General features: G+C 37.5%; 1 protein-coding gene across 2 annotated transcripts in view; it reads right to left on the reverse strand.

The window, feature by feature from the left end:
• sema3aa (sema domain, immunoglobulin domain (Ig), short basic domain, secreted, (semaphorin) 3Aa) overlaps window positions 1-18,093 on the reverse strand; it is a 42,103-nt gene extending 24,010 nt beyond the window's left edge. The window contains exon 1 of one of the 2 annotated variants that reach the window (XM_058077822.1): window positions 16,941-18,093. In XM_058077822.1, the coding sequence (XP_057933805.1) occupies window positions 16,941-17,046 (106 nt within the window). In that variant the 5' untranslated portion in view covers window positions 17,047-18,093. The remainder of the gene's footprint in view (window positions 1-16,940) is intronic. The other variant, XM_058077821.1, reaches the window with a different exon arrangement.
• Between the last annotated feature and the right edge of the window lie 6,382 nt (window positions 18,094-24,475).

Genomic DNA, 24,475 nt, shown 5'->3' on the forward strand with positions numbered 1-24,475 from the left:
TGTGTGTGTGTGTGTGTGTGTAAATGTCCTATTATGCAAATGAAGACAAAGGGAAGCATGGCTGAATGTGTGCATGTGAACACGGCTTTTGTCCATCCGAGTGTGACAACACGAGTGCAGCTCGTGTTCGCCGTGACCCTTAATTGACATTTCATTAGAAGAGATGGCGCCCGCCGAGCCTGGAGAGGATTTCATGAACAAAGAACCGTCAGGACGCTCAATGAATCCACAAACAAACCCATCAATGCACCGTGTGTAGCCTTAACCATTTATTGCTTGTGATTCAACTATTTTACAAGAGTACACTCGTAATATTTTTTTCTGTAATACTCGTAATATTAAACAATTTTACAAGAGCACACTCGTAATATTAAACAATTTTACAAAAGTATATTTTTTTTCATAATACTCAGAATTAAATTTTTTTTACAAGAGTAGACTCGTAAATGTGCTTTTAATACTCGTAATATTAAACAATTTTACATGAGTACACTCATAATATTTTTTTGTAATACTGGTAATATTAAACAATTTTACAAGAGTAAAATCGTAATATTTTTTTTCATAATACTCGTAATATTCAAGAATTTTACAAGAGCATTACGAAAAAAAATATTACGAGTGTACTCTTGTAAAATTGTTTAATATTAGGAGTATTACGGGAAAAAAATATTACGAGTAAACAATTTTACAAGAGTACACTCGTAATATTTTTTTCTGTAATACTCGTAATATTAAACAATTTTACAAAAGTACACTCGTAATATTTTTTTTTCATAATACTCAGGATTAAATTTTTTTTACAAGAGTACACTCGTAAATGTGCTTTTAATACTCGTAATATTAAACAATTTTACAAGAGTACACTCGTAATATTTTTTTCTCGTAATACTCGTAATATTCAAGAATTTTACAAGAGCATTACGAAAAAAAATATTACGAGTGTACTCTTGTAAAATTGTTTAATATTAGGAGTATTACGGAAAAAAAAATATTATGAGTAAACAATTTTACAAGAGTACACTCGTAATATTTTTTTCTGTAATACTCGTAATATTAAACAATTTTACAAAAGTACACTCGTAATATTTTTTTTTCATAATACTCAGAATTAAAATTTTTTACAAGAGTACACTCGTAAATGTGTTTTTAATACTCGTAATATTAAACAATTTTACATGAGTACACTCATAATATTTTTTTGTAATACTGGTAATATTAAACAATTTTACAAGAGTAAACTCGTATGAATATTACGAGTATTACGAGAATAAAATATTATGAGTGTACTCTTGTAAAATTGTTTAATATTACGAGTACTACGGGAAAAAAAATATTACGAGTAAACAATTTTACAAGAGTACACGTAATATTTTTTTCGTAATACATGTAATATTAAACAATTTTACAAAAGTACACTCATATTTTTTTTCATAATACACAAAATATAAAAAATTTTACAAGAGTACCCTCGTAATATTTTTTTCGTAGTACTCGTAATATTAAACAATTTTACAAGAGTACACTCGTAATATTTTTTTTTGTAATACTCGTAACATTAAACAATGTTGGGAGTTGAAGGAGGGGGGGCGGAGTACCCAGAGAAAACCCACGCATGCACGGGGAGAACATGCAAACTCCACACAGAGATGGCCGAGGGTGGAATTGAACCCTGGTCTCCTAGCTGTGTGGCCTGCACGCTAACCACTTAACCACCGTGCAATCGAGTAAAAAAAAAAAAAAACTGAATCATAAAAAAAAAATGCATTAGTACAAAAATAACATAAAATAACCTGGTACGCGGATCCCGACCTTGTGGTGCGTTTATGTTAATGAAGGCTCGGAAATATCGAAACTTGGTCGTCGCCTGGCTCCATGTGCGTTTTATTTGCTGCGAACATCATCCATCATCATCAGTGTCAACACACACACATATACACACATATACACACATATACACACATATACAGTACATGAACACACACAGTGGGTAGTGGGTTGTGATGTGATTGACGGGCCGCTATAGGAGCCATCTGTGGGCGATGTCGGACATCTGCGCCCGCACGGAGGAGGAGTAGGAGGAGGAAGGGATGGAGGAAGTGGCTGGCGACCACGTGGGGTCGAGCTACGGAGTATTGGCGGTGGTCGTCACCCCGTAAAGGTGCTCGCAGCTCATCTGCTGAGTACCGGGTGGGTGTATGTTTAAAGTGGGGTGGGGGGTCTGGACTCTGGACTCCCACCACAGATGGCTTGAGCGTATGCGTGTGGGCTTGTGTGGCTTTTTCTTCCCACAATAGACATTCCACGGCGCTACAATGGAGGAGGCGAAGGACGATGTCATCACGGACGCGCACACAGGAAATGAATCGGTGGCGAGAGGAAGCAAGGAAACGCTATTTCCAGTCAACAGAACCCGAGGAGGTCGTCTTATGTTTCAGATGCGGCGGGCGGGTGGGCGGGGTGGAGGAATTAAGCGGACATAATATTAGGTACGGCTGCACAAGTCGGATCCAGACCTGCGGCGTCAAAGTGAGACGCATCGCAGGTCTGGTTAGCGTCGGAGCCGGGAAGCTCCCATCATTGATACGTCCCAGCTCACCTGAACGCCACATTAGGCGGGGGCTAATAAAGGCCACTTCACTGAACAATGTGTTTATTATTCCCACTGCACGCTGAATAGGGGTGTTTCTAATATTGTGGAAAAGCAAACACACACACACACACAGGATGTGGGGGGGGGGGGGGGGTAAGTGGGGCGTACTCGCCTCACGACCTCCAATCTAAACACGGACATGCTAGTTTGGCGAGCCCAACACACTCGCTAGTGAAAGGCCGCACAAAAAGTGTGCAAAAAAAAAGACACACAAAAGCACAAAGACACACACTCGGACTTGTAATCCAATCGTTTTTTTTTGTGCTGATGCGGCACAAACGTACGCACACTCAGCAGTCGCCATCCTTCACGGTCTCCCTCTTTACCCGAACGACACGCGCAGCAAAGCAGCCATGTTGGCTTTTCTATTGTCCTGCAAAAACACACACACACGCTTCATTCAAGAGGAAGCCTTCACTGTGGTGTGTGTGTGTGTGTGTGTGTGTGTGCGTGTGTGTGTGTGTGTGTGTGCATGGAGGACCCTTCATTCAGCGCACGTCGAGAGACGCCTACACGTGTCGCCATGGTGAAAAAGAGGTGACAAGCGTTATTATATTTTTCTTTTTAGAGTAGACAGCTGTGTGTGTGTGTGTGTGTGTGTGTGTGCGTCTCACAAAAGGTGAACAAATAAAAAGTGAGCCGCTAACATCTGGCTAATGGAACACCTTCCATGTCACATCCAGTATAGTGGCGTCTACAGCTGCATGAATACGCTACACGGGAGCCAGGGACCGGGGGCTGGGGGCCAGTTTATTGGCCAAAATATGATTTAACAAAAAAACAAAAATTTGAGCAAAAATTTTGAAATCTGCAGTATTTTTACTTTTTTTTTTTACTTTATTTATTTACTTTTAATTTTTATTTTATTAGTATTTTTTAAACTAAAAGTCATAATATGATGAAGAAAATAATACCAGGAAAATATGAGTTCATTGTATTGGCATGAAGATGTTTTTTTGTTTAAGTCGTATTATTATATATAGAATAATATATATATATATATAGAATATATATATATATATATATATATATATATATATATATATATAGAATATATATAGAATATATATATATATATATATGATATAGAAAGAAAACAAACCACGTTGACATTTTGGAGAAATTAGGTTGCAGAAAAAGGTCTCGTCTTTTGAGAAGAAATATTTGGAGTCATATTAGCGGCACAGAGTTGAAATAATAAAGAAATTATAATATCTACAAATAATATTATAATATTTATAAAGAAGGTATAATATTTGGAGAAACAGCAAAAAAAAAACCTGAATAAAGTTGTAAATTTGGTTGGAGCAAATAAAGTTAGAATTACAAGAATAAAGTTGGAAAAACCGCAGAAACAAAAAAAATGTATGAGAATAAAGTCAAAATATTATGAAATAATATTTTGGTGGCATACAGTTGAAACCAAAATAAAGTTGTAATTTTTGGGGAAAAAATTTGGTTGGAAAAATCTTGTCTTTTGAGAAAAAATATTTGGATTCAATTTAGCGGCACAGATTTGAATTCATAAGTTATAAATAAATAATAATAAAGTTAAAAATAAATAATAATAATAAGAAATAATGTTTTGGTATTATGTTTTATGTTAAGTCATAATATTAGGAGAAGCAAGTTATACATTTGGTCAGTCAGAATTACAAAAATAAAAGTTGGAAAAACAGCAGAAACAAAAAAAATGTAGGGAATAAAGTCAAAATATTATGAAATAATATTTTGGTGGCATACAGTTGAAACCAAAATAAAGTTGTAATTTTTGGGAAAAAATTTGGTTGGAAAAATCTTGTCTTTTGAGAAAAAAAATATTTGGATTCAATTTAGCGGCACAGATTTGAATTCATAAGTTATAAATAAATAATAATAAAGTTATAAATAAATTATAATAATAAGAAATAATGTTTTGGTATTATGTTTTATGTTAAGTCATAATATTAGGAGAAGCAAGTTATACATTTGGTCAGTCAGAATTACAAAAATAAAAGTTGGAAAAACAGCAGAAACAAAAAAAAATGTATGGGAATAAAGTCAAAATATTATGAAATAATAATTTGGTGGCATACACTTGAAACCAAAATAAAGTTGTAATTTTTGGGAAAAAATTTGGTTGGAAAAATCTTGTCTTTTGAGAAAAAAAATATTTGGATTCAATTTAGTGGCACAGATTTGAATAAGTTATAAATAAATAATAATAAAGTTAAAAATAAATAATAATAAGAAGAAATAATGTTTTGGCATTATGTTTTATGTTAAGTCATAATATTAGGAGGAGCAACAGCAAAAAAAACTGAATAAAGTTATAAATTTGGTCAGTCAGAATTACAAAAATAAAGTTGGAAAAACAGCAGAAACAAAAAAAATGTATGAGAATAAAGTCAAAATATTATGAAATAATATTTTGGTGACATAAAGTTGAAACCAAAATAAAGTTGTAATTTTTTTTGAAAAATTTGGTTGGAAAAAAAAGTCACAAATATTGAGAAAAGATAGAAAAATAAGAAAAAATAAAAAAATAATTTCTTAGCATATCCATAAAATATCTAGTCTGGTTCATCCCAGCCACGGAGGTCAAAGGGCGTGAGGGAAAAAGGCGTCTGTCAGGCGTGATCTGAGCTTTAGAAAAGCAAAGCTGTGCACCTTTTCTACGTTTTCTTTGGCGAGTCCACTCCTCCACCCCTCCACTCCTCCCGTCTTTCACCTCCAGCCCCGCCCTTCCCTTTCTTTCTTCTCCGTGTGTGGCGCCGCGTAGTGTTTTTTTTTTCCCCCCATTCGGCCACAGAACACAGGTGTCAAAGAAAAGCCGTGGAAAATGTGCGCGGCGTGCTCCACAAAACGTTCAAATATTATCCTAAGCTCAGGGATAACCAAAGTTCTCCTCCCTCTCGGGGCTTTCTTCTCTTCTTCTCTTCTTCTCTCCTTCTCCTCCTCCCGCCTCTGTGAGCACAGTAGCAGGTGTGGGCTGGTTGCCACGGCGACCGCCTGAACAACACAACCAGGTGCCAAGGAGAAACACGCCACTTTGCTCTCGTCTCCTTGCCACACGGCGTCGCCACGTGTAAAACAATAGCTACGTTCATGTACGTGTACATATGTACATGTACATACATATGTCATACATGTGAATACATGTATGACATATCACCATGTCACCATCCGCCTCACTCGGCCGAGACGCTCCGCTCTCCCCTCGCCACGTATCGTTCATGCAGGCCCCTCGGAGGGGAGGTCAAAGTTCACCCCGAGTGAGATTTGCACAAAAACGATGATCCAATCTAAACGATACGAGAGTCGTTCACTCGGTTTGGCACAATTAGACAGGAAACGCTTTTCACACACGAGGATGGTAATGTTCGTTATGCTAAGGATGTTAGCATAACAATGTTATGGTAACTCATACAATAATATTGGATGATATTCTAGCAAATATTATTAATTTTATGTAACTCGTACAATAATATTGGATGATATTGTGTCAAATATATTATTAATTTATGTACCTCATACGATAATATTGGATGATATCCTAGCAAATATATTATTAATTTTATGTAACATATACAATAATATTGGATAATATTCAAGCAAATATATTAATTTTATGTACCTCATACGATAATATTGGATGATATCCTAGCAAATATATGATTCATTTTATGTAACATATACGATAATATTGGATAATATTCAAGCAAATATATTATTAATTTTATGTAACTCATACGATAATATTGGATGATATTGTGGCAAATATGATTTATTTTATGTAACTCATACGATAATATTGGATGATATTCTAATATATTATTAATTTTATGTAACTCATATAATAATAATAATAATTATTGGATGATATTCTAGCAAATATGTTACTAATTTTATGTACCTCATACGATAATATTGGATGATATTCTAACAAATATATGATGTATTTTATGTAACTGATATGATAATATTGGATAATATTGTGGCAAATATATTATTAATTTTATGTAACTGATATGATAATATTGGATAATATTGTGGCAAATATATTATTAATTTTATGTAACTGATACGATAATATTGGATAATATCGTGGCAAATATATTATTAATTTTATGTTACTCATACAATAATATTGGATGATAATCTAGCAAATATGATTTATTTTATGTATATTTATTTATATGTATATTATTTATATTTATTTATATTTATAAGTTACGTGGTGGAGAGGTGTCCCTAATTTGAATTTTTTATTTTATTTTATTTTTTTATTGATTATGATTTTCTTTTAAAATCATAATTTAATTTAAAATTAAAATCTCCTTTTTATTGATTTATTTTTCTTTTCTTTTGTACGATGGAATTGAATTTAGTGTATTTGCTTATTTATTTGTTAAGAATTTGTATTTATGAAAATGTATTTTCTTTGACGGAATTATTCTTCATGTATCACAACGATTCCGAAGAGGAGTAGGAAGAAGCAGAAGAAGACCTCCTGGTCTGGGAATGAAACCACGTTGACGATCCGCACGCTTTGGCGCATCAAACACAAGTTGTCCGACGCAGGAATGAGGAATGAGGAACGAGGAATGAGGAACGAGGAGCGAGGAGCGAGGAGCGAGGAACGAGGAACGAGGAACGAAGACTCCATGACAATCCCGAGAGCACGTGGCGGCCTCGGGAAGCATCTGATTAGCGTGCGTCTCCTCCCGCCACTGCACGGCGGGACCGCAGCCAGCGACTTCCCCCGGCACGGCGACCGCAGACGGCTCGAGGCCGATGGCGCCTGCCGCAGGGAGCCCACACAGGCGCACCGCCGATGTTCTTGCTAACAAGCGCTCTCCCTGCTTCTGGTTTCATGGGAGCGCACGTACGCACGCACGGGGACGCGTTGGTATGCAAATCCACGCTGCGGCGAAGACGAACGGACGCTGAGGATCAGAGTGCAAAGTAATGGCCGACAATCATGGCGGACGGCTTCCTGAGACCACACACACACACGTAGCGTAGGGACTTCAGACGGCCATTTTTTTTGCAAATTGCTCTTTGACACAGACTGGCCACAATATTAGGTACACCTGATCCACCACGACATCCTGCTTTGCTAGCATCACAGCGGCTAACAGTCTCGGGACCGCCTCTCGTCATCTGGGACGTTTTTTTTTTTAATTATTGTGGTCTTTTCTCTCCTCGCTTGCTTCTTTCGTATTCGTCATTTTTGGCATCATTTACATACAAAAATATATTAGAATTTTATTTATTATTATTCATGTTCATTTATTACATTTATTTAATTCATGTTAGTTAAAATAAAAAATATTAAAATTTTTCTTTGAGTGTTACAACTTGATTAAATCATAAAATGCTGTTTTTTGTCTTTTAATTCATGTTAGTTAAAATAAAAAATATTAAAATTTTTATTTCTGTGTTACAACTTCATTAAATCATAAAATGCTGTGTCTTTTAATTCATGTTAGTTAAAATTAAAAATATTAAAAAAAATGTTTTGAGTGTCACAAATTGATTAAATCATAAAATGCTGTTTTTTGTCTTTTAATTCATGTTAGTTAAAATAAAAATATTATTTTTTTTCTTTTGAGTGTTACAACTTCATTAAATCATAAAATGCTGTTTTTTGTCTTTTAATTCATGTTAGTTAAAATAAAAAATATTAAAATTATTCTTTCAGTGTTACAACTTGATTAAATAATAAAATGCAGTTTTTTGTCTTTTTATGAATGTTACTTTAAATATATTTTTTTTCTTCTTTTGAGTGTTCCAACTTGATTAAATCATAAAATGCTGTTTTTTTTGTCTTTTAATTCATGTTAGTTAAAATTAAAAATATTTAAAAAATGTTTTGAGTGTCACAAATTGATTAAATCATAAAATGCTGTTTTTTTGTCTTTTAATTCATGTTAGTTAAAATAAAAAAATATTAAAATTATTCTTTCAGTGTTACAACTAGATTAAATAATAAAATGCTGTTTTTTTGTCTTTTTATGAATGTTACTTAAAATATTTTTTTTTTCTTCTTTTGAGTGTTACAACTTGGATTAAATCATAAAATGCAGTTTTTTGTCTTTTAATTCATGTTAGTTAAAATAAAAAATATCAAAATTTTTATTTGAGTGTTCCAACTTGATTAAATCATAAAATGTTTTTTGTCTTCTTTGACGGAATATTTGTATGGGCGATGACGTCGTACAGCGTCACGTCACAAAGTCCCACATTGGCGGCGTGGGTGTACCTAATGAAGTGTCCAAAGGAATATGATTATTCCTGCCGGTGCCATGTGTCCGTCTGCTGTCTATCAGTGCGTCTTCTGCTAATTTGTAACCCGATTCTGCTCCGATTGAACGCCCTTCTCTGTGGCCGGGCACGCCACTGACGAGACTTAGCAGGTGGGGCACCCGCCCGTAGGCGGGGTTCAGCAATCTGCACCCTCCTGTAACCCAAGCCACACACGGCAAACACAGATGCTTGCAGCCCCCCTGCCGGCTTGCATGCATGTCCGGGTGGGTGACCGGACGGGCGGGCGGGCGGGCGGGCGGGCGACCGGGCGGGCGGTCCAGCGTGTCTTAGGGTGGGCATCGCTTTGTTTGTGCTAAGAAAACCGAAGCTCACATCCCAACTGCTGATGGGAACGACAACCTTTTCCCAACAGACTAGAACAAACAGCTGTGTTGGGGGGGGCGGGGCGGGGGGGGGGGCAGCAATGATACTATATTACAGTACTTCCTCATTTCTGGCCACCAATGAACTTCCTGGTTCCTAAATCTAATACTTCCATAGTTGGAGCACCAAAAACCAGTTGACATTATTGCAACATCATTAGAGCCCTCCAGACAAGAAATAGCAGCCCTAAAGTCAGCTTTACACACCCATTACAAAGTACAGTAGATATAATAACAGGACAAGTTCACGGAGAGCACACACGTGTGCCCTGTCCCGGGGCGCTACCGTTGCCATGGAGACGGTTTAGTGGATGTGAAAAGGGCATCAAACATATCGCATACGTAATATTTCTATAATGTCAGAGGTCTCCTTAATATTTCATTTATTTTATTTATCTTTTATTTTCAATTGATCAGAAATTAAATGAGGCGTCCCTAATTTGGCGTATTGGTTATTTATTGTTTATTTATTTTATTACTGATTACAATTTGGTGATTTATTTATATTGGTATTTATATTTATCTATTAGTATTTTTCTTTTATGAAATGATTTCTAATAAAACAGAAATTATGTAAGGAGGGTTTCTGATTGTGGTGTATTTTTTAAAATATTTGTACTAATTTTTTAAATGTTCTTCTTATTAAAATTAATAAATACATATATAAATATAATTTTTTTTAATCATAAATTATGTGAGTTGGTGTTTTGTTGATTAATTTTTTTTGTACATTTTTACTGATTGATTTTTTAAATGTTCTTGTTTATTAAAATTAATATATATATTTTTTTTTATCATAAATGATGAGGTGTTCCAAAGTTGGTGTTTTGTTGATTGATTGAATTTTTAAATGTTCTCGTTTATTAAAATAATATAAATATATATATATATATTTTTAATTTAAAAATATATTAAAATATATAAAAAATATATTTTTTTTATTTATCATAAATGATGTGAGGTGTTCCAAAGTTGGTGTTTTGTTGATTGATTGAATTTTTAAATGTTCTCGTTTATTAAAATAATATAAATATATATATATATTTAATTTTAAAATATATTAAAATATATAAAAAATATATTTTTTTTTATTTATCATAAGTGATGTGAGGTGTGCCAACGTTGGTGTTTTGTTGATTGATTATTTTTTTAAATATTTGTACTGATTGATTTTTTAAATATTCTTGTTTATTAAAATTTAAATATATATATATATATATATATATATATATATATATATATATATATATATAATTTTTTTTTTTAATGATGATTACCATTTATCATTTTGGGTTTTTTTGGTTTCTGTCTAGTATTATTTATTTATTTTTAAGATCGACTAATATGATTAGAAAATTACAAATTATGTTGCTTTTTTTGTTGGACTTTTCCCCTTTTTTTGTCTGCATCCTTAAAATGTGAAAAAGAACGTGACGTCTATTATTTTAGTACCTTTTCTACGCTAATTCCCAACGGTGCTAGCGTATTGTGACTCCATGACGGCGTGAGTACGAATTAAAGGTCGACCATCGCCGGCTGCCGAGCGCCAGCAGGCTCCGGTAGAATGCGTGGCACGCCGGGCGTCTGCACACGGCGGCCAAACACATGCGTGTGAGTCACAGTCAGAATATGTGGTCCATTTGGGTTGAACACACGGCCGCGTCCAAGAAAAAAAAAAAAAAAACAACAAAGCCGCGGCAAAACATGGTGGCTGCGGGGTCGGGGAATGCGGAAGCGGGCGGCCAAATGACAGCCAAGCCATGAACAGCGTGAGAATCCAAACATCCTACTTATAGTCGGGGCGCTACCGCGGTTTCTCCGCGCGGAGGTGGGGGGGGGCGGAGTAACACCGGGGGGGGGACGGCGTCTCCCAAGCTGGCGATTGAGGAGAACACCTTGTAATTATTCCCCGTTCGGCCGTCAGCCGGGGGTGGTTGGACGACACCGGGATGAGATGCTGCCTTGCCGATTAGCCAGCGTCTCACCGACATCCACCGTAGACAGGCGGGGCTTATTATGGGGCCCAGACTGCAGTCGATGCGGTTCAACACCCAGTCTCTATTTAGGAGCCGTGTCGGGCTCGTACGGATTCCGGGCCTTCTTCACTTCACGGTCAACGCCCATGCGAGGACGCCCATCACGTGGCGGCGCAGCGGACGCCATAATTACACCAGCAATCATCAGGTTGCTCAAGTGTTGGAGTGTGGAGCCGGGGATGGGCCAGGGGGTCACGCTCCGACCTTTAGATTCCTCCTGGAGGAGAGGCTTCTGCAGGTATTCCCTTCAGGAATGCATTATTCCGTGGGAGCCATGCATTGTGCATAAGAGCCGGAGTCCAAACTTTACACAGCGAGAGCCACACAGGTAAAAAGGGATATTTTGCAAAGATATGCTAAAAAAAAACTTATTGGTTCCACACATGATCGCAATAACTGAATTTCTGACATATAGATTCAGTTAAGAGCACAAAAAACCCGTTTATGACTTTCAAAATCCAGTTTTTAAACATTATTCAAGCCCCGTGGGAACGACATAACACCCCTATATTCACCTTTTCATTCCCATTATTCTTTGTTTACATCACATTGCCAAAACTCTTATGCTGCCGGGACCTAGCTGACGAGCTAACCAGTTAGCTACGAATTTATTCAGAAGCCAAAAACATACCACTTCCACACTGAATGAGAGGTGCCGCCCTCGTGACCAGAATGCTACGCTACACTATCACCATGTGTTACATAGTTTACCATCAAACAGCCGCCAATTAAGTCAGGCTACTTTCTGTAAAAAACGGCAACAAAGCTTCTATTTTTATATTTTCCAAATATTTCAGCTTTATTCATAAATAATTTTCATATTTTCTTTTTTCTTTATTCCATTAATGTTATCACTTTTGGCCCAACATATTTTTCTTTATTTTGTTTTTGTTCTCATATCACAACTTTAAAACATAATTTTTTTTCTGTAATATTGCCACTAAAATTACATTACATTATTTTCCCTCATATTATTATTAAAAATATTCTATTAATATTTTAACGTCATTCTCAACTTTTTTTCTTTTAAACCTTTTATTTTCTAACTGTATTCTCATATTATAGCCCCCCCCCCCGATTTTTGTTTTGTTTCTCATAGTATTTGGACTTTTAAAAAATAACATTTTAATAGCATTATTTTTCTATATATTATAATAATATTACAATAATATAATAATAATATTACAATTGTACTCTTGTAATATTTTCCCATAGTATTTTGACTTTATTCTCATAAAATTATAATTCTTCTATATAATTTATATATAAAATATAATTTATATATAATTTTATATATAATTTCAACTTTCAATTTTTTTGTTGTTTCTAATAATATTCATACATTTAGCATATTGTTCTTTAATATTTCAACTCCATCCTACTATAATGGCTTCCTCAGAATTTTAAACTCTCTGAGAAACAATGAAATCTAAGCAATTTTATGAGGGAAACATAAGAACAATTGAGATACATTCTAAAAGTAGAATATGTATTTTACTTATGTATTTATATATTTTTAACAAATTTGGAAACTGCAAAAAAAAAGTTTTGGAGGTTCATCAAAAATCCAATGTTAGGGATTCACACGATGTCTTGTGGGCACCATAATGCATCCGAGTCTGTTTTCCTCATCTCCTGCATACAGACAAGCAGGAAGTGGGTTCACTCCATGGAACAACGGCATGAACGGAGTGAGACCTCATGAGAGTGTACTCCATTTTCCCAAAATACTTTACAGGATGAAACCATGGACCCGAAAAGATTTCAGTGTGGATAGGATAGCGTCTGGTGACACCTAAATTAATGCTAAATCACCAATGCCGCCATCTTGGGATGGGGGGGGGGGGGCGTATTTCCCGTATTAGACCACAAGGGTAGAAACTGAGTGAAGTTCCCTCGGTTGGCAAAGTTAGCACAAGAGTTGACTTCCACCACCAGACAGGAATTCCCGTTGTTGACACATGCAACTCACTAGGATTAATATCCCGGGAATACTTTTTGGTCTTTTTTGTCAGCTAGCATGGATTAGCACGGATGTTTCCCCAAACGTTGACATCATGGAAGGGAACGTTACTTTTTCTTCGAACGACTTGGCTTGGACTTGGCTTTCACTGTACTCTGCCTCCAAAGGAGAAAATCATTAACTCCTGCCATCATCCTTGTGCCTCCATGAAGTTATGGAGCATTTGCGCCCCCCCTCTTCCGCCCCCCCCCCCAAGTGACACACTCTGGGAAATCATTCACTCTGCACTTGCCGCGCCAGCTGTCCCGCGAGGACACATTTTATCTCTCCAACTGGCCGCTCATGCACTCCCTCTTATGTCCTTTCCACGCCGGCATGGAGGACTTGGTCTCCGACTTGGTCCCCGCCCCCCCCCCCCCCCCCCCCCGGGAAGTCTGTCATCAGCGCTCCTTTGCGGAGATTGCTTCTTCGCGTGCGTTTATTTGACAGTTCCAAAATCCCAGGTTGTTTCCGTCTTCCACGCCAAACGCTTCACTCAGCACTCGTGCGGTCGTGGAAGACTCTGGCTCGCCGTTTGTTTGACTGTCTACCCCCCCCCCCGCAGTCGTACGCCCCCCCGGAGGATTCCGCCTAGTCGTTTATTTGACTTAATTACTATGCTGGGAGAGGAGATGAGTGACACCTCACTCCACGGCCAGCCTCTCTTCCGTCTGCGGCCGTCTTCCTGCCAGTTCCCTCCTGCCGCCATCATCCCGTGGCGGGCACATCGAGACACCTGTGGGTCCTGAGACGCCACGTTCCAGCAATCGGCGACACATTATTATTTTTTTTTTTTGTAGCAATCCTGTCGGGAGCGTCGAGTCCCGTCACATACAAACAAAAGACCTCGTTCTTTTATTCGTCACTCATGCACTTAATGCAGATACAGGCTGACGTTTTGTTTTTTTTCCGCGGGCTGTCATGGCCTTAAAAGTGAAGAGGCTGACACATGGGAATGCCATTCTTCACACAGATGGCTGGAAGAAGGATGACACCCCCCCACCCCCACCCCCCCACCACCCACCCTAGCGGCGCTTCCAGGCCGGCCTCAGCGCGAGATGACACGATGGCACCCAGGGGGGGCGGGGGGGACTCGGATCAGGTAAGTCCCCGGCAGATTTATTCGCCGCATGCGTCATCACCACGAGTCGCACGCACATACATACAGCCGGTTGCCGTGGAAACGCCTCCTGCAGAGTCCTCATCTGGACACTATCAGCATCCTTCCCCTTCGCAGTGGAAGTCGTGTAAACACGGCTTCGGCTGGCCCCCGACCCCCCACTTTGCGCCACCAGACAATCTATAAAAGCTGACGCTTCCTGGGTCGAAAGAACGCCAAGTGCGAGTCGACGACAAAAACGGTGATAAAGGAAAAACAAATCGTCTAAAAATTACAACGTCGGAATGATGAAACATATCATATAGCCGGCCGCTAAATATAAGTTGAAGAAAAGAAGTCGTCCCGAGATAGAACGCCAATTAATGGTAATGGTAATAATGGTTGAATTTCATTTGAACATGCATCAGATTACAATTGAATGCATCCCATAATCAGTTCACAGTTCCACATGTCCAAAAGGAGTAGGAAGAAGCAAAGCTTATTAAATCCTACCCCTCCATCTGGTACTTTTACAATCAGTAACTGTTACATTTGTTCACTTCCTGCTTTCTTAATATTGTTAAAGTTTTTTTTTTAACTTTTTAAAAATATAGATATATTTTTTTGTTCACTTCCTGCTTTCCTAATATCGTTTAATTATTTTTTTTTACTTTAAAAAAAAATAATTTCTCACTTCCTGCTGTCCTAATATAGTTTAATTTATTTATTTTTTACTTTTTTCAAATAAATTTTTGTTCACTTCCTGCTTTCCTAATAAATAAAAATAGAAAAAAATTAAACTATATTAACGAAAAAAAATATATATTAATGAAAAAAAATTTAAGTAAAAAATATTAGAAAAGCAGGAAGTGAATGAAAAATAATAAAAAATGGAAAAAATTAAATTAAACTATATTTTTTTTACTTATTTTTCGTTCACTCCCTGCTTTCCTAATATTTTTTTTACTTAAATTGTTTTTTTTCGTTCACGTCCTGCTTTCCTATTATAGTTTATTATTTTTGTTTTTTTTTACTTTTTAAAAATATATATATTTTTCGCTCACTTCCTGCTTTCCTAATATAGTTTAATTTTTTTTTACTTTTTAAACAATATTTTTTTAATTTATTTTTTTTACTTTTTTTACTTATTTTTCGTTCACTTCCTGCTTTCCTAATATTTTTTTTACTTAAATTGTTTTTTTTCGTTCACGTCCTGCTTTCCTATTATAGTTTATTATTTTTGTTTTTTTTACTTTTTAAAAATATATATATTTTTCGCTCACTTCCTGCTTTCCTAATATAGTTTAATTTTTTTTTACTTTTTAAACAATATTTTTTTTAATTTATTTTTTTTACTTTTTTTAATTATTTTTTGTTCACTTCCTGCTTTCCTAATATAGTTTAGTTTTTTTTACTTTAAAAAAATATACATATTTTTTGTTCACTTCCAGCTTTCCTAATAGTTTAATTTTGCGCCACCAGACAATCTATAAAAGCCGCTTCATGGGTCAAAAGAGCACCAAATGTGAGTCGACGACAAAAAACGGTGATAAAGGAAAAACAAATCGTCTCAAAATTACAACGTCGGAATGATGAAACATGTCATATAGCCCGGCCGCTAAATATAAGTTGAAGAAAAGAAGTCGTCCCAAGATAGAACGCCAATTAGAGTGGCAAACATCACATTCGCCCTCAACACTGGATTTTCGAAAATAGAGCCAGGGAGTCCTTCCACCGCAAAGTCCTGTTGTCTGTTGCAAATTGCCGGCGATTGATCATAAATTTTCCGAGGGAAAGATTTTTACGAGAGAGAGAGAGAGAGAGAGTGCCAGACTAAAAAAAGATCACAGTCCACAGGCGGGTACCTCTGATCACGTTTTTTAGGCCGAGAACCACAACAGAATCCTTCCGAGCCGCTCCAAAAGTATGCCGAAAATGTTATTATTATTATTCAGAGTGAGGTGGTAAAAGTTGGAGGGGGGCGGAACCTGGCGTGCAGGAAGAGGCGGCGCTCGGTCGTCTCCCCCTCAAAATAACACAGCGAGCACGGAATGACATGTAATTCCGTGTAATTCCACAATAAACGCATGCACCGTTCAACATCCAAAAAGAACATCCAAGTCCGGCTCCATTTTGGATCCACCTTCAAGGAAAAACCGCGTGAAGCCGCACCTCCACGCTTTTCCAAATTTTTGGGACAGCAGCCATTAAAACAAGACGCTGTCCACGCCACTTAACAGGAACTGCACAGGAACGGGGGCCAAAATATACATGGACCCTTTTTCCTCGGCATATGGAACCAATCTGGATATACGTTACATGAAATTCCGAGCCGGAGGCAAAGTAACAAGTTGAGGGAAGATGCTTTTTGGAAGCAATAGCCGAAATTAAAGGAATTCAAAAGTCAACACGAGACCCGCCGAGACGAGACGAGACGAGACGAGCCGACGGGGAGTTGAACACAGAACGGGCTTACCCTTATATGACAGCTTGAGCCTGGGGACGTTGTGCCTGGGCTCCAGTCCCGCCCCCGGTTGCGCTGCCCCGCACAGCAGCACCACAAAGCTGAACAGGTAATCCATGGTGCTGGGGTGCTGCCGGCGGGCCTCCAGACCAGGGCGCCACTCACACCCCAACCGGTTCACCCCGAAAAGCGGTGTCTCCGAGGGGTCTCCCTCTACGGGAGTCCAGAAGGTGGATGATGTAGGGACGGGGAGGGATCCGGCGGAGAGTGTTGGGGAAGTGGGGTGCAGCTCACATGGCTCCCCGTGTGGAGGTCCAGGAGGTAGTCCCTGTGGTTTACGTCTCAGGTAAGATCTCGGCAATCAGGTGGAGGCCGCGTGGAGACGAGATGAACGAGCAAATGTGTCCGCCGCGACCATCTAATCTTCTGGAGACGTGTGTGTGGTTCCGTCTTCTGTCTGACACCACAGCAAGCCTCTAATCCTCGTGTGGAGCTCCGGCAGACTGCCGGAGAGAGAGAGAGGGAGCGAGCGAGGACTGGAGGACGGGGGGTGGGGGGCGGGGGGGCGGCTGAGCGAGAGATAGGAGAGAGAGCCATGGGGGCGGGATAACTTGACAGCGACCATGAAACACCAACACGAGTACTGTTGTCTCATCCGCCTGCGTTTTTGTGTCATTACATGCTCGGAATGTTTGTTTTCATTCGGAGATGAGAATTCCTTGAAGGGATTTTATTTTTAGCGATGCGGGAAGTCGATTATAATATAATCATATAATAATAATATAACAGCAGTCATTTGTCACCAACCTATTCTTATTATTTGATGTCTACATGATTCCAATACAAGAATAACAGGAGTGTAAAAATGACTGTTGGGGTGTTATATTACGTCTGTAGGACTCTAACAATGTTAAAACCCTAATCCAGAAAGTCAAAAAAAGCTTTTTTATGCTTTAAAAAAATATTAGAATGTAATGTAATGGCATATTATAACAGAATTTATAGAAATATAATTTAACACAATGGTTTAATGGTTTAATTTCGTTTGAACATCAGATTACAATTGAATGCATCCCATAATCAGTTCACAGTTCCACATGTCCAAAAGGAGTAGGAAGAAGCAAAGCTTATTAAATCCTACCCCTCCATCTGGTACTTTTACAATCAGTAACTGTTACATTTGTTCACTTCCTGCTTTCTTAATATCGTTAAAGTTTTTTTTTAACTTTTTAAAAATATATATATTTTTTTGTTCACTTCCTGCTTTCCTAATATAGTTTAATTTTTATTTATTTTTATTTATTTTTTTAAATTATTTTTTGTTCACTTCCTGCTTTCCTAATTTTTTTTTACTTAAATTGTTTTTTTTCGTTCACTTCCTGCTTTCCTAATATAGTTTATTATTTTTGATTTTTTACTTTTTAAAAATATGTATATTTTTCGCTCACTTCCTGCTTTCCTAATATAGTTTATTTTTTTTACTTTTTAAAAAATAATGTATTTTTTTTTTTAACTTTTTAAATTATTTTTTGTTAACTTCCTATATATATATTTCGCTCACTTCCTGCTTTCCTAACATTATCTTTTTTTTACTTTAAAAAAAAAAATTTGTTCACTTCCTGCTTACCTAATATAGTTTAATTTTTTTTTTATTTTATAATTTTTTTGAATTATTTTTTGTTCACTTCCTGCTTTCCTAATATTTTTTTTACTTAATTTTTTTTTTTGTTCACTTCCTGCTTTCCTAATATAGTTTAATTTATTTAGTTTATTTAGCAAACATCAACTGCTTGTATTTTTTTACATTCTACATTTTAAAGCTGTAGATAATAGTGTTTTATTTTGGTTATCATAGCGCCCCGTGCTTACGTTCTACGTCCCACCGTCATTTGTGTATGTTTACCCCCCCCCCCCCACTCGCCCCCAGAAAGCTGTTACCAATAGGTGGTCAACCCCTGGAGTCTCTGGGAAAGTCATTCACATTAGCAACGGAGGAGGGGGAGGCGGTGGAACCGACCCCCCCCCCCACCCCCTCCCCGAGTCAACCAACACCCCCCAGTTGTACCCGCAGGTGGCTTTCTGTGGTGTGCCGCTTCCTCCGGGGTGAGTGTCGGTGTCGAGTTGATAAAAGCTTGGATAAACACGGGCGCTGATGTGTCAACTGGCACGCCGCGAGGAGGACCTCAGATAAGGATCCCGTCGTGTCCCAGCAACGGCCATGTTGGATTCCGGCGCAAGGAAGCGCAACCGAACAAAGTGACCCCTCGGCGAGTGTTTTGGTCGTCGGTTTTCCATCAGCGCGTCAATCAACACGCCCACATCTCATCGCCCTTTTAGCCCAAATAGCCTTTTTGGATGTTTACCCAAAACAACAAGACGTGCAGACAGACGTGAAAGTGTCCTCTCTATCCATCCACCTCTTTGCCCCCCCCCCCCGGCCCCCCCCCAACACCACCATTTGTCTGCATTAGCTCGGCTAATGGCTGCCCCGGCTACCTGCATCGATCTGCCGAAACACGCCTTTGGGGGTGGGGTGGGGGGGGGGCGCCCTTTAGGGAGCGCGGCAACCGCCCGCCCTATCCTCGCCCCATCTATTTGAGTCGCGGTCTGAGTAATGACGACTTAATAAATGGTGACACGCCGCTGGCGCAGGAATGAGATGCCTATTGACGGGCGGCTTCCAGAGGCTTTCAGCGCCTGCTGGTAAAAATAGGAGGGGGGGGGGGGGGGGGGGGGGGCACACGAGACACCCCGTTTATGTGGACAAGGTAGCTAACTGGCCAACTTTTAGTATTGCATATTATTACTAAATGAAATGTATATATTTATATTTCATTTCTACTGTTACGCAACGCCCGTGGACCCGGTACCGCGGGCGGCGGTGTTTATTTTTGAGAAAAAAAAAAAAAATCATAAAGGTTCCCACCCTGTACTTCCACCTTTCACCTCCTCAACTGGAAAAGCACCCGGAGCTTATATCATACCCGATGACGCCTCGACAAGTTCAAGGTACACCCCAGCGTCCACTTCCTTTCTGCCACTTCCTGCTCGCTTTGCACTCGCCAACCCGACCATCCCAGGTTAGGACGGGTCACGCGGCAGCCTCTTCGTCAGCAAAAGAGCCAGGAAGCTCGGAGCACAGGAAGAACGGTAGCAAAGTTCTGACTTTAGTGCTAAAGACGTTGAGTGATTGGCCCTGACGCAGGTATGCAAACCAGGAAGTATCCGGGGGTCCGATTACGACAAGCGAGGGGGCGGAATTTGGAAAACAAAACGGGTGACTATTACTGACAGGGCAGGATGGGAGGGTCGGAGAGATAATCGTGCAAGTCTGGACTTTTTCCCATCACACGTACGTCGTGGCTGCGAGGAAGGGGTGACGGGGGGGGGGTGTCACCTCATACATCATCATGGGCCCGGCAGGCAGCATGTGGTCATCAAACATCTACCTGGGGGAACATCTGGGTAAGCGGTTATGACGGGGAAAAACTCGACAAAAGTCTTCAGCACGTTTGAGGCGTGTGGAAGTTTCACAGCTAATTTATTCCGTGTTTTATTCCCACCGGGGGGGGGGGGGGTCCACGCCGCAGATAAATGGGCTGGAAACATGCAGAAGCGATCGGGTCATTTGTTGTAGACGTATAACAAGGTTTTAATACCAGGGCTGTCAATCAAATTAATTAATCATGATTAATCAGCATTTGCAGCTACGTGTGAAATGTGGCCATTTTTATCGTATTTTATTAAAGTATATTAATTTGTACTAACAGCTACTAATAGCACACACGTCCAAAAGTTATTTTATTATTTGTCATTTTTTGTTACTTTCTATCATTTTAAGTCATTTTATTAGTTTTTTATGCAAGTAATTTTTTTCAATAATTTCATTATTTTTTATGAAATTTTGTATTATTTTTACAGTCATTTCTTTATTTGTAGTTGTGTATTACGTGTTTCAATTTCTTTCATATTTTTATTTATTTGCATTGTTTCTCCACACTTTTAAGTCATTTCAAATGTTTTTTGTTCAATTGTTTTTTTGTTATTTTATTATTTGTCATTTTTTGTTGCTTTCTATAATTTCAAGTCATTTTATTTGTTTTTTATGCAAGATTTTTTTTCAATAATTTCATTATTTTTTATGTCATTTCTTTATTTGTAGTTTGTATTAATTACGTGTTTGATATTTTTATTTAGTTGTATTGATTCGCCACACTTAAGTCATTTTAAATGTTTATTTCGTCCAATTGTTTTTTTAACCGTTTTTAAAGTCATTTTATTAGTTTTTTATGTTGAGTTATTTTTTCAATAATTTCATTATTTTTGATGTTGTTTTTTCATCTGATTGTTTTTTTTTGTTATTTATTATTTGTAATTTTTTGTTACTTTCTATAATTTTAACTAATTTTATTAGTTTTTATGTGACTTTTTTCAATAATTTCATTATTTTTGATGACATTTTGTATTATTTGTAGTCATTTTTTTATTTGTAGTTGTGTAGTATGTGTTTGAATTTATTTTATATTTTTATTTATTTGTATTGTTTCTCCACACTTTTAAGTCATTTCAAATGTTTATTTTGTCCAATTGTTGTTGTTTTTTTTACCGTTTTTTGTATTTTATTATTGTTAATTTTTTGTTATAGAATTGTTTTTTATTCAAGTTATTTTTTAAATAATTTCATTATTTTTGATGTCATTTTGTATTATTTATTATTATTATTTTTACAGTCATTTTTTTTAATTTGTAGTTGTGTATTACGTGTTTGAATTTCATGTGTGACTTGCTGTCTGCGACCTGTCCACAATGGTCCGCAACACACTTTTGTGTCCCGACCCGCCAGTTGAGAACCACTGCTGGGAGGTTTCATCCCTTTTCCAAGAGGTCACAGGTCAGCCTCCGGGGGTGCAATGGGGTCAGGCAACCCCGTCACGGACAAGACAGCACCCAGATAATCTCTCTCTACCGATGCTTCACCACATTCCCGTCGGTGCCCATCCCGTTTCCACTTCCACGCTGCAGGAATGAGTGCATAAATAAGGCAAAGTGGAACCACATTGCGGTGGGAAGAGAAGTCAAACATCTGGACTACGTAAGGGATGAGGGGGGGGGGGGTTGTTGTGTATTCATTGCTGATGCATTTCCCTCCATTTCGCCGAACGGACATTCCCCCCACGGAGTTGTGTGTCCAAGATGACGGTGGTGATGAGCGGATCGGGAAGCGTTTACAGGATGTGTGGAAATTTGACGGTAACGCAACACTGATTCATAAAGCTGGATGAGCTCCAACTGAGCCTGGAAATGAAGCGGACTCAATTCCATCACAATAACCATAATAATCATTGTTGTGAATCATTGAAGGGCTATTCAACAGGCAGCCCGCAGCCCAAATGTGGCCATGAATGACAGGGTTTAACTTCAGAATGTGGGAGATACCAGATTCCTAAAAAAAAGCAAATATTTAGAAATTTTCCACCGGGACAACATTCCCACTCGCCTCTTGGAATCATCAAGCATTCCCAAAACCTTTTTTCACCTCATTAACTACTCCATCCATCCATTTTGTATGCCGCTTATTCTCACTAGGGTCACGGAATGCTGGAGCCTATCCTAGCTGTCTTCGGGCAAAAGGCGGGGTTTATTTCGTCCAATTGTTTGTTTTTACTGTTTTTGTTATTTGTAATTATTTTGTTACTTTCTACAATTTTAAGTCATTTTATTAGTTTTTTTAGGCAAGTCATTTTTTTCAATAATTTCATTATTTTTTTATGTCATTTTGTATTATTTTTACAGTCATTTCTTTATTTGTAGTTGTGTATTACGTGTTTTTTTAAAATATTTTTATTTGCATTGTTTCTCCACACTTTTAAGTAATTTCAGATGTTTATTTCATACAATTGTTTTTTTTACTGTTTTTGTTATTTTATAATTGTAATTTTTTTGTTACTTTCTACAATTTTAAATCATTTTATTAGTTTGTTTATGCAAGTAATTTTTTTTCAATAATTTCATTATTTTTTATGTCATTTTGTATTATTTTTACAGTCATTTCTTTATTTGTAGTTGTGTATTACGTGTTTTTTTAAAATATTTTTATTTGCATTGTTTCTCCACACTTTTAAGTCATTTCAGATGTTTATTTCGTACAATTGTTTTTTTTTTACTGTTTTTGTTATTCTATAATTGTAATTTTTTTGTTACTTTCTACAATTTTAAATCATTTTATTAGTTTGTTTATGCAAGTAATTTTTTTTCAATAATTTCTTTATTTTTTATGTCATTTTGTATTATTTTTAGTCATTTATTTGTAGTTGTGTATTACGTGTTTTTTTTTTAAATATTTTTATTTGCATTGTTTCTCCACACTTTTAAGTCATTTCAGATGTTTATTTCGTACAATTGTTTTGTTTTTTTTTTTTACTGTTTTTGTTATTTTATAATTTTAATTTTTTTGTTACTTTCTACAATTTTAAAACATTTTATTAGTTTGTTTATGCAAGTAATTTTTTTCAATAATTTCATTATTTTTTATGTCATTTTGTATTATTTTTAGTCATTTATTTGTAGTTGTGTATTACGTGTTTGAATTTCTTTTATATTTCTATTTATTTGCATTGTTTCTCCACACTTTTAAGTCATTTCAGATGTTTTTCGCCCGATTGTTTTTTTGGTGTTTTTTTTTATTACTTAATATTTTTTTGTTCCATTTTTTTCTGTTTTTTGGGGGGTTTCCGATTTTCATGAGCTACGTTCTAAAAAACGTTTGATCAGCTGATGCACGGCCTATTTCACTGTCAAAATGTCCATTCTTACCATTTTTAATAGCAATCAAACCGCTCTTAAAAATGTGCTGAGTGTGCTAGCCACTTGGTGAGGTCCAAATGTGACTGCCAAAGTAGAGGTCCAGCCAAACAATGGACTTAGCTAGTACTGTAGTACTTCAATGGGAGCAGCCAACAAGCAGCCACAATGCTTCAAATGAGTGACTGTGCAACTTCACGCTCGGAGATAAAAGACTCCCGGGTTGTCGAGAGTCCAAAGGACGAGCACTGATGCGGAAAGGACCAATTGGAATTCTGGAGTAACGGGGGTGCGGGGCTAATCCCAGACTCCTTTAAAATGAATGTATGTGTAAAACGCAGGGCCAGAAAGTACTTGTGAATGGAGGTTTAGGGGGGGGAGACAACAGCGGAGAAGCTCATTATTCCCTCTTTAGAGTCAAATCGAGGGGCTTATGGGCCCCGGGAGGAATGGGCAGGGTCTCAGGGCCTGCCTCCCATCTCTACCCACAGTCAGTCTGAGTGAAAAATGGCCACTGAGAGACTCCAAAGAGCTTTAAAAATGAAAGTGCAAGCTATTTGAATGGGGAGGTGAAGGAGAAGTATTGATGGACGTGTTTGGATGATGTTTCATGTCAATCTTCTGCAGACACGCTACGAACTCTCACAGGGGGTCCACCTGCTGTGTCTTAGGGCCCCTAAAGTTTTGTTTGACGGTCATCTCCTGTCGCGTCAGAAGGCAAACGGTCGGAGTCCTAAACGCAGTAC

Source organism: Doryrhamphus excisus, chromosome 7 (genome assembly GCF_030265055.1).
Source record: "Doryrhamphus excisus isolate RoL2022-K1 chromosome 7, RoL_Dexc_1.0, whole genome shotgun sequence".
Lineage (NCBI taxonomy): Eukaryota > Metazoa > Chordata > Actinopteri > Syngnathiformes > Syngnathidae > Doryrhamphus > Doryrhamphus excisus.